General features: G+C 44.6%; 1 protein-coding gene across 4 annotated transcripts in view; it reads left to right on the top strand.

Annotated features, from left to right (window-relative positions):
• Window positions 1-4898: 4898 nt before the first annotated feature.
• The window catches only part of Fnbp1l (formin binding protein 1 like), an 83741-nt gene continuing 76816 nt past the window's right edge, over window positions 4899-11823 (top strand). For all 4 annotated transcript variants that reach the window (XM_036189674.1, XM_036189672.1, XM_036189673.1 and 1 more), the window contains exon 1: window positions 4899-5378. In XM_036189674.1, the coding sequence (XP_036045567.1) occupies window positions 5355-5378 (24 nt within the window). In that variant the 5' untranslated portion in view covers window positions 4899-5354. The remainder of the gene's footprint in view (window positions 5379-11823) is intronic.

Below are 11823 nucleotides of genomic sequence, written 5' to 3'. Positions count from 1 at the left end.
TGTTTTGCTAAGTGATAGTCATATCTTAAAATTTGTCAACACAGATTACCTTCAAACAAACCAACAAGTAAGAGAAACCATAGGAGTAGTTTAATTAACTAGTGGAGGGGCTGAAGAGATGGCTCAATGGTTAACAGTGCTTACTGATCTTGTAGAGGTCCCAAGTTCAGCTCCCAGCATCCACAAAGAGTCTCACAGCTGTCTGTAGCTCCAGTTTCAGGGAACTGAATGCCCTCTTCTGGCCTCCAAGGGCACCAGGTGCTTTACACAGTTCACATACATACATACATACATACATACATACATACATACATACATACATGCAAACACTCATGCATATTAGATGAAATACATCTTTAAAAAATCATTAACTTGTAAAAGTTTTAAACTAGTTTAAGAAACTTCAATAGATAGCCAAAGAAACCTGTAATAGTTATTCTGTTGCTTTGAAGAGAATTTACCTAAATACCTAACTTTTTAAATTTTCTGAAGGTTATTTTATTTTATATGTATTAATGTTTTGCTTGCATGTAAGTGTGCACATACCTGGTGCCCATACAGGCTTGAAGAAGATACCTGCTGTCTTGGAACTAGACTTACAGGTGCTGCAAGCTGCCATGTGGGTGCTGGGAATTGAACCCAGGTCATCTGCAAGAGCAGTTAGTGCTCTTAACCACCTAGCCATCTCTCTAGCCCCATACTGAACTGTTTTGAAAACTGTACAGTCTATCATAGTGTAGTCAAAAATGAGAGACAACTCACCATAGATGTGGAGAAGCAAGTTACCTCTTTGGACCCAGTACATTTGATTTATAAAGTTCTTTTCTTTGTTGGAGACAAGGTCTTCCTGTTATCACTCTGGCTTGCCTGGAACTTACTGTGTACAACAGGCTGGCCTTGAACTTGCGATGATCCTCTTGCCACTGCCTCCTGAGTGCTGGGATTGCAGGGGTGCATCTCCATGTACAGAAGATACGTTTTTTTTCTTTTTGCAAAGTTCCATTAGAACTATTACAGGAGATGGCTTAGCTGTATTTAATAAGGGAGAGTAGAATCCCCCAAAGGCATAGAATAGCCCTTCTGTGCACCTTGCTCTCTTTCTTCATGATTTCTCTTTACTCCAGGGAGCCACCTTCATTTAAACCGTGCCCTTGAAGTTTGGGTTTCTTCCAGCTCTCAGCAGCACAGAAGGTAATGACGACTGCTAACCAGCTACTGCCATTCTGTGCTTGGCTGGCATGGGTCTGGGGAGCTAGATACACTCTTCCCCGTGTGCGGTGCTTTATTTGAGGCTGAAAATGGCTTTTGACATTCCTCCTAGTAAAGTTTAGCTTGCTCTTCTGGCCTGCTGACTCAGGTAATAATTTCAGTTCTAGACACTGCCTCTGTAGGTTTTGTTCATTTCTTGAAACAGGGGCTCCTGTAGCCTAGGCTGCCCTCAAACTCTTATGTAGCCGAGGATGGCCTTGAACTACTGATGCTCCTTCTTCTACTTTCTGAGTGGGGAACTTAGAGGTGTATTCCACCATGCACACTTTAGAAATAGTTTTTATTTCTAAAACACAGCCTTAATAAAAAATATTAAAATGTTTCTAATGAGAAAAAGTGAATTGCTACTTGAGCTGTTTATACTTTGGGAGTAGAAATTGTGTATGCTTGGTAACCATCCTGGAGGGGACACCGGCACATACATGCCAGGGGAAGCTTCCTGCATGAGATAGTAAGGTGGCTGAGGTTTTGTTTCTTCCTACAACCAAAGGTTTGGAGGTTGGTGTGTTCGGACTAGTGAATTATGACATATTCACAATGTGACAGTGAACAACTGTGCTTTACACCCTGACTTTAAAAAAAGCCACAATTCATTCGGGGAAACTAGAACCTGGAAAGGGTATGAGATAAATGTTTATGATGTAATGAAATTATAGGGGAATAATTATTTTGTATCAATTGAAAAAAAGAAATCATATAAGGGGCTTGTGTTTGAATTGATATGTGATCAAAGGAAAAATACATCACTTGGTTTATTATGACAGAACTCTGTCAAAGTGTTTTCCATAAAGTGTATCAAGGTGTTGGCATATCAGCCCTCTAGAGGCAGAGGCAGGAGGATCAGGAGTTCAAGGCAGCCTTGTCTACATTAGCTTTGTAGCTATTGGAGGTCATCCTGGCCTGTATGAGACCCTGTGATTTTGTTTTGTTTTGTTGCTTTTTAAAAGAAAGGATACAGTGTAAAAATGGATAAAATCGTGAAAGCTTTTGTACTAATGCAAGCCTTCACAGTTTACTCATTGGAGTAAGTATGTGCAGAAAGTAGATAATTTTCCCCTTGATTCTCAGTGCTTCTTACCTTCAAATGCCTGTAGTATGAATTAGAAACCAAGATGCAATTCACTGCCAATAAGTCAAGTAGCAAAAAGGTACAGTTGACAGAAGAGAGTTTTGTTTAGGGTTCCAGGCAAGCTGTAGGGAGAGCATCCAGAATAGATGATAGTCTTGTTATATGACAAAGATATTCACAATTGTGGGCTAAAATTTTAGAGATGAAAATGATGTATTTAAACTACTTAAAAATGACTGTGTGAAAAATCACAAATAGCTTGAACGGCTATGCTGGGCTGGCAAGATAGTTTAGCAGGCAAAGGCGCCTGCTGTGCAGGTCTGCAGATGAAATTTTGGTCCATGAAACCTATGTAGGGGTGAAAGGACTGAGCACACAAAGCTGTCCTCTCACGTCCACGTGCACATTGGAGCAGCTACAACCCACCTCCCTTCATGCACACTTACACACAACAATCATAAAACAAAAACCTCCCTCACAAAACTTCTGTCATCTAACGTTTGCCTGTGTTGTGTGTGTGTGTGTGTGTGTGTGTGTGTGTGTGTGTGTGTGTGTAACACCTCTGCATAGCTAAATGGCTACTATTTTAGAGATAGGGCTATAGATAGGGTATGTTTTGAACTCTGATTAATATTAATTTTTAAAACAACATATAACACTAGACATTTTATTCCTGTGTTGTAAGAGCTTGTTTTTCTTTTTTTGTGGTGCTGGAGGTCAAACACATGCTGGGCAAGTGCTTTACCCACATCCCCAACTGAAAACATATTTTTATTTTTAAGAAAATAAGTTTTTTTCTTCAGTTGTGGAGTCTTGTTCACAAGTTTGGGGAGAAGAAAAATGGCTCAGCTTGGAGTCAAAGCTTTATTGGGGAATTATGTAGTCAGTATAGTTTTCATATGGCTAATAGCTTATTTCACTTTGTTTTGTTTAGGACAGGATCTCTGCAGACAGGGCCGTCCTGAACTCCACCTGTAAACCAGGTTGACCTTGATTGCAATCAGAGCTCCACCTGCCTCTGCCTCTCAGAGGTGTAATTTTGGTTTGAATTACGGTCCCTACGTCTTATATGGCTGAACTTCGGTAAGGTACGTCTTAGCACTGGAATACCGCTAAAGGAGACGGTCATTTAGTAAATACTTTCCACTACTAATTAGTGTAACTTGTGATTGCTACATAAATCCATGCTATCTAGAGAGAGTGAAAGCAGAGGTGATTAGCACTGTTAGGGGACATACCTTGAAAGAATTGTTTGAACTAGAGAAAGACAGAAAAATATCGGAAAGTAAATATTGCTTAAGTAATGCTTGGAAGATATTCTCTCTCACCCTCACCTCCACCCCCACCACAGCACACTCTGTAACTCGGCGAGGCTCCAGTTCCAGGAGTTCCGCCTGAGCCTCTCCAGGAGGCACTAAGATTACAGGTGGGAGTCCTCATACCTGGCTTTAGAGATTTTTTCCAAAAGCATTTAAAAACCGGCCTTAACCTAATTAGAAGAGAGTATTCCTTTGCTCAGCCTACCCCAGAAAAGGACAGCAAAGAATTTGGTGAGCGGGGGCTAGACTGCAGGAGAGCTCTGGTTGTTTGCTTGGACCTCAAGAGGGAGCGGAACTGGGCAAACAGGAAGCTTGGGGCGGAAGAAGCTGGAACACCTGTGCAGGTCCAGTGGGGAGGAGTTTCAATGCTGACACGAAGCCTGTTGTGGGGACCTTGAAACGTTCAGGTGTCATGACTCACTGAGGAGTACTAGAGTTAGAACTAGTTATAGATTGCAAACGTGTGTGTGTGTGTGTGTGTGTGTGTGTGTGTGTGTGTGTGTGTGTGTGTGTGTGTTAAAAGCGAGGAGCAATTAATACTAAAGCATATGTCAGGGAGTTACTGAGCATACTGTGTGCTCCGTATCTAGTAGCACCAGCCAAATTTGCTGACTGCCAGTGGAGGCAGGTTGGGATAACTCAGCAGAGGAAAAACCAAGTGGTGGTCTGTATCCAAGATTCCTACCAGAGGCAAGAGATACCTCGGGTTCTGAACAGGTTGTTTGGCACCATCGGTTCCCGGAGGTGCCCATCAACCTAGAATTCCGGCAAGCTCAAAGTCTCACCTCCAGCAGGTGTCAGCCCGGTTCGCTTTACACCAAGTCTATCTTTCACCATGGCAACTTCCCCAGATGATTACTGGATCGTTTGCCTCGCGAAAATAAAAAAGATCTCCCGAAAGGACTTACAATAAAATCAAGATGCTTTATTAAGACAGACTGAGACACGTTGCATTCACATTGGACGTTTGACCTCTACACATTGTGTGTGTGTGTGTGTGTGTGTGTGTGTGTGTGTGTGTGTGTGTGTGAGATTCCCAACAACCCCAGGCTGAAGCATCAAGCCTGGAATGCGAAGTCCCTTAACAGGAAAGATTTTTTTTTTTTTTTTTTTGAACTCAACACACACCCCTCTGCTCAAACGTTTGGACGAGGTTTCTTTGTCAGCGGGCGGCAGGGAAGGCGGACGCCAGGGGGTCGCCTCATTTGAGGGGGGCTCTCTCAGAGCGAGCCAGGGGCAGTGGGCGCCCTCCTCCCCTCTCCATCTTGGAGCGGGCCGGGGTCGTGAGTGCGGCTTCCGAGACAGCGGCCGGATCCGACGCCGCCGCCGCGGAGGGAGGGTCGGAGGGCCGCGGGGCGAGCCGCCTCCAGGAGACCCCCGCCGGCCGGGCCGCGCGCCGAGTGCGGGCCCGCCCCGATCCCAGGGTGCACCGCGGCCCGCCCCCTCCCCGCCGTCCCGCCTCCCCTCGGCCCGGGCCCCCTCCCTCCCGGCTGCCGGGAGGCGGGGACGCGGCGGCGGCGGCGGCGGCGGCGGCGGCTCGCTCCAGTCGTGTCTCTCCCTCACTCACTGGGGAACCCGGTGGTTGGCGGCAGCTTTCGAGGCAGAGACTCGGCGGCCCGAGCCCGTGGAGGGAAAAGTCGGGGCGAGCGGACCAGCGGGAACCAGCCTGCCGGCGCGAAGTCGCCTCAGGTTCCGCCATGAGCTGGGGCACCGAGCTGTGGGTGAGTGAGGGGAGCCGGGGCGGCGCGCGCCGTCGGCGGCGGCGGGAACCCGGGGGGCGGCGCGGCGCGGGGTCCCGCTCCTCTTTGTGCCGCGAGAGTCCCCCCGCTTCGGCCGGGGGCCGACGGGTCGGCTGCCTGTGCTCCCGCCGAGGGGACCGGCCGCAGCCCTAGACGGCCGCCGCCGTCCCCTCTCCCGCCTGCGCCTGACTTGGCGGACGGGCGCCCGGCCCCGCTGCGCCGCGCCTTTGTACCCGGCGCCCGACGGCGGGCGGGGGCAGGGGGCCATTGTCCCGAAGGAGCGGCGCTCGGCTCTCCCCCGCGCCGCGCGCCTGGGCGACGCCCCAGCTCCAGGTAGGGGGAGCCGGGGCGGCTTTGTTCCGAGCCCGGCCTCGGGCCAGTCAGGCCCAACCCACACGCCCATTTCCCTCTCCCGCCGCTGCCTCCGTGCTCGGGACCCAGGGCGCCCGCGGGCTCCGCGCCGGCCAGCTCCGGCTGCAGCCTCTTTGGGCTGGCGGGGCTGCTTTTGTGACCGGAATTAGGTAGAGAGATCGAGGAGGGGACGCTCCTCTGGCCGATGGCTTGATCCCCCCCCCCCCATCCCGTTCTTTATTCTCACTTCTCTCTCTCCTCTCTTTTTTTTTTTTTTTTGTCTTTCCTCCGTGCCTTTCTCCGGCGCTAGAGGCTCCAGACAATGCCCAGTGCCTGAGCAAGGTGCGGCCGGAGGCTAAGAGGTCGGGGAATTCGCTCGGGACGCCGCCGCCACCGGAGGGTGGAGGTGTGCAGGGCAGTGATTTCTCAGGTGCGGCCGGGAAGATTGGCGGCTTGGGGGCGCTGTCTGGAGCGCCGCCTGGCCTCCGCCACTCCCCTTTTTATCCCACCTGTGCATATTTCCCGTGCCTTTGTTTGCGAAAATCTCGGGCAATCTCTGTAGAGAGAGAGGAGGAGGAGGAGGAACAAGTTTTGAGTGTGTGGATCGTTGAACTGGAAGACCGAATGTTTTCTCATTTTCCACGTGTTGTAGATTGGGAATTTTAGAAGTGACACTTAAAAGCCCAGTCTAGTCACCTCCTTAACCCAGCCCCAGGAATCTGTCCTCTTAACACTCGGCACAAGTGTCTGCCCAGTCTGCAAACACACCACTCCAAGACAAAATACCTCAGGAGCCTCTCCATTCTGTTGCTTAGATAACATTGATTGTTCTAATAATGGGGAGCATCATTGTAAATGAATCGTGTAACATTAGTTAGATTTTCAGGCATTGTTGGTTCTTTCTCGTTTGTTTGTATGTTTATTTGTTGAGATGGTCACATTATAGCCTTGGCTGGCCGGAAACTCACTATATAGACCAGGTTATCCTTGAACTCAGAGATCTACTTGCCTCTGCCTCCTGATTGCTGGGATTAAAGTTTTCCCCTTTTATTTGTACATTTTATGATGGATTACAATGTCATCATGTAGTGCTCATGGAAATGAGTAGTTTTATTTTCCATTTACAGAATTTATTATTTATCTATTTGGACCCGAGACCTCACACATGTTAGACAGGGACACTACTATCAAGCTGTATCTCCAGCCCCTTATTTTTTTATTTTAAATCATGTACTTATTTGTGTCATACTGTGGGTATATATGGTGAAGAAGCCAGAAGATGGCATCAGATCCAGTGGAGCTCTAGTTACAGACAGCGATGAGGCTCAGTGTGGATGCTGGGAACCAAATTCAGCCCTCTACAAGAGCAGCAAGTGCTGTTATCCACTGAGCCATCTCTCCAGCCCCTTATTTTCCGTCTTTATAATTAGAAGAGACTTTTATTTTTTGGCTATTCAGATGACCCAAGCATAGAGTAATCTAGAAGGTAAACAGAATGCTTTAAAAAGTACCTGTAGGAAAACCAGGAAAGAATAGTACTTAAATGTAAAGAAATTCGCTTGGTATCCTACTACAGAGAGAGTTTGAAGACAAAACAATTTTAAACTGAATATAATTTTAAAGTATGTATGTGTGAGTGTGTGTAGCCCATGCTAGCCCAGAAATGGCAGTGCTCCTCCCTTAGCCTGCAGAATACTGGGGTTACAGGTGTGAGCCTCCATGCCATGCTCAAAAGTTTTTTTAACGTTAAGAATATGTTACATTCGGAGATAACTTCAGCCCTCCAGTGTGTCTTGTAATTTGTTAATTTAAACATCTAAATAATTTCTCAGTAATTTGAAGATAAACAGAGTGATGGGAATTTAGGTTCAAATTAAAAGTTATTTTAAATATAACTTGGAAATTCTTGAAAAATACTTTTTATTTTTCCATTAAACTTGAGTATTTTTTTGTGGTTTGAGGACTTGTGGGGAACATTTATTATAAATTAATAATGTAGACTCCACTATTATCAACTTAGTTTCTAAACCTTAAATAAATAGAACTTGGAATAAAGGATTGTGATTGGGAATGGAGTAAACATAAAACTTTATTGGACTTTGTTTTCAGTTTTTTAAAAAAATATTTAAAATCTCTCTCTCTCTCTGTGTGTGTGTGTGTGTGTGTGTGTGTGTGTGTGTGTGTGTGTGTATGCATGGGTGCCTAAGGAGGCCAGAAAAGGATGTATGATGCTTTGAAGCCAGAGTTAGAGGTACTTGTGGGTTGTCTGAGGTGGATAATGGGATTTGAATTTGATCCTCTGCAGAAGCATTTATCTATCCCCTCCCCTCTCTCTCTCTCTCTCTGTCTCTCTGTGCTTAGCTTTTATTTAACCTGGTTCTGCGCATTGGATTCAGGTCTTCATACTTGCAAGGCTAATTTATCAACGCTGCCATCTCCGCAGTCCCACTTTTTTTGCAGCTTTAATCCTTCCTTCTTTGGCAGGGTCTCACTATGCAGCCCAGGTTGGTCTTGAATTCCTGTTACTTTTGCTTCAGGCTCCTGAGAGCTGAGGATACAGGTGTGCCCTACAACAGCTTGCTTGTTTTAATGCTTCTTAAAGTCTTACGTTAAAATAGGGAATAAAGGTATTCTATAGAATATTTGAAGCACTGGGTTGCACAACTAACAGTAACTTGCTAAGTGGATTGGAGCTGGCTTTTGTTGTGTAGTTGTGTAGTAATGCATAAAGCTTTATGCATTAATGTATTCGAGCTGTGCTCTAAGAGACTTGTAGTTTTAAGTGAGTGTTTTTGTTTTTGTTTTTTGTTTTTTGTGGTTTTTTTTTTTTGAGACAGGGTTTCTCTGTGTAGCTTTGCGTCTTTCTTGGAGCTCGCTCCGTAGACCAGGCTGGCCTCGAACTCACAGAGATCCGCCTGCCTCTGCCTCCCGAGTGCTGGGATTAAAGGCGTGGGCCACCACCGCCCGGCCTTAAGTGGTGTTTTAAGTGAGGTAGTGACTAGAGTCACAGCCTGCATTTTCTCTTTCTTTCTAGCATGCATGGTTAGTTATGTGGGTACATCTTGAGCTTACTTACTATGTTGACTTCTTAATCACACAAAGAATAGAGGATCGTAGTTAAATATGAATCAGTACAGATATATAGCATGTATATATGTGACAGAAATAGACTGGATATATCCCCTTTATATGGTTTATTAAAATTTTGCTACCTGGGTCTGGGAAGATTGCTTAGTGGATAAAGCACTTGTTTGTTCAAGTCTGAGGACTGGAGTTCTGATCCCCAAGAACTCATGCAAAAGCCAGACAGGTATGGCAGCTGTCTGAAACCCTAGTACTCAGGGCTGTCACAGGCCCCTGGAGAAGACTAGCCAGAGTTGGCCAACCCCAGACTTGGCTCGAGAGAGAACTGAGAGCTGCCCCGTATTTCAGCCCAAGCCACCTGCTAAAGGCTGTGGAGAGACCGATGTTGCGTTGTCCAAGCAGATTTTAGTTTTGTTTTTCTGGCTTATACAGTAATGTTGGCTTTGTGGATATGTACTAAAAGAATCAATTAGACAGAAAAATGAATCTCCAGTAGCTCATGTAATTTAAGACTTTATTATTTTTTCTTTTCTGTATATAAGTGTTTGTGTACATATATATCTATGCACCAGGATGTGTGCCTGGGGTTCTTGGAGGTCAGAAGAGGGCCTTAGATTCCCTGAAACACGATGTGGCTGCTGGGAATTGAACCTGGGTCCTCTGGAAGAGCAGCCAGTGATCGTAACCACTGAGCCATCTGTCCAGCCCTGAATTTAGAAGTAACACTAAAATGAGTAGAGAGCTACAACTGAAGGTTAAAACTATTTTAAAAAATGATTTTCACTCTGTTCTTTAGAAAATTGTGCCATTTCACCTAGGTTTTAGGATGAGAAGGGCTGTGCATGGGGGGCTCTCAGGTTCCTAAAGGGCAGAGGTCACATCTTACTCCTGTTCTTCCATTCTGTGCTTCATTACTGTGTCCTCACTTGTCAACATGCTTCTTGGCATAGAGCCCGACACTGGTAGGAGCTTGAATAAATACTTTCTGGGCTGACCTGATTATAGTGGTTAGATTTGGCTTGGATTAAACGTAAGATGTCTGAAAGTAGTGAGTTGTAGACAGGGACCAGGCAGAGGTCGGTTTGGCTGACTGCTTGATTCAGGAACTTGGTATTTGTGTGTCTGTTTATGTGTAGCTATGCATTGGCATATAATTAACCCAAATTTTGGACCATTTAAAAATCCACAGAAGGAAATGTTAGTTTGCCATGGTAGAAGGGATCTTTCTTCCCCAATTCTTTGGTGAAAGGAAGAGGCATTCCTTTAGGTTTTATTTGATTTTTTGATTTATTTATTTTTATCTGTATGAATGTTTTGCTTGCATATATGTCTGTGCACCATGTGTGTGCCTGGGTGCTGTTGGAGGCCAGAAGTAGGCATTGAATTCCCTGAAACTGGAGTCACAGAAGTTAAAAATGGTTGTAAGTTGCCATGTGGGTGCTAGGAATTGAACATTGGTCCTCTGGAAGAGCAGCCAGTGCTCTTAACCGCTGAGCCATCTCTCCAGCCCCTTCTTTGGGTTTTAGAAGATAAACATTGCATCTACTTCACCACTCCTGAAAAAGTATTTGAAGAGTTGTTACTTTCTTCAGTATATTAATATGTTATGGATTCTGAAACCAGCTGTAACTTTTAATATGTATTCTTACCACAGCTTGTTAATACTATCACCTCTCGTCTCTCTCCTCATCTGTCATTTAGTGTTTTTACTTCCATTTCACTGTAGTTACCAGAGCTGTTTCTGGAAGTGAAAGACTGTTCAATGGGGAAAGGCAGTGAGTTTGATTGTGTTTTGCTCTATAGAGTTTTGTGAGCTGATTTATGCACTAAGAATGTGTGTGTGTGTGTGTGTGTGTGTTTGTGTGTGTGTAAAATCTTGTTCTTGAGTGAGACACCGCTCTAATTAATGATAGAATAATAAATGCTTTAAGTTGCAAATTGTGCTTTGAAAATAATCTATTAGAACTACACATCATTTTAATATTGTCATTCATGCTTTTCAGTATTTTCTTTTGTTCCTAAAGTAACATTGTGGTAAAATTTGTGATTGCTTTTGCATAATTTCCACTGACTAGTTCTTTGAAGCATTCTTTATAGTATAAAGGGATGCTATTAGGCATTATAAGATATCTGACTGCTTTGTTAATGTGGGATTCAGCATTTAGGATTTGTATGGAGAGCTGTTGAGAGGCATAGTGAGAAATGTTTTATATAAAATATCCCCATTGATTCCAAGCTAATATTAATATTTAGGGTTTAGGAGCAGTTTTTTCCTTGTTTGTTTGAGACATGATCTTGTGCCCAAGCTAACCTCAAATTCTTTATTGTAGCTGAGGCTGACTTAGATTCTAAGTCGGCCTCCTTCAGCTCCCAGGTGCTGGGATTACAGGTGTTCACTGTTCTGCTTGGCTTCTCTTTAATTTCTTGAGAGAATACTAATCAGCAGTCTTTAAAACACCTGATGAGGGGGCTGGAGACATGGCTCCAGATTGTTTGCCTAGTAGCTTGGGTTCGATTCTAGCACTGGGTGTGAAAGTCTATTATATGTTTATTATAATTTGAAAAGCACACTCTATCATCATTTTCAGCACATTAGAATTTTAATTTACATTTGTACCTATTTTGTTTCTGCTTTTCTAGACATGCAGCTGGCACGTAGTAAGCATTCAGATACTTCTTGACTTGGAGGAATTCAATAGATTGCTGTAACTTTGTAATTAAATTATGCTTTGGATACTAAGGTAGTTTTTATTTCCTGGTTGTATAATTCGTTGGCCTTCCCTGGGTTCTGCATCAATGTAGTCAGCCATCTGTGGTTTGAAAATGTTTAAAAAAGATTGTGTCTGTATGGAACACTAAAAACCACTACCTCAACCCTCCTCCCAGTTTATTGTTCCCTAAGCCATGTAGTATAACCGCTGTTTACATAGCATTTATATTGTATTAGGTATCATTTGTAGTCTAGAGATGTTTTAAAGTATGTGGAAAATTT

This window comes from Onychomys torridus, chromosome 6 (genome assembly GCF_903995425.1).
Source record: "Onychomys torridus chromosome 6, mOncTor1.1, whole genome shotgun sequence".
Lineage (NCBI taxonomy): Eukaryota > Metazoa > Chordata > Mammalia > Rodentia > Cricetidae > Onychomys > Onychomys torridus.
This window is presented reverse-complemented; position numbering and strand designations above follow the sequence as displayed.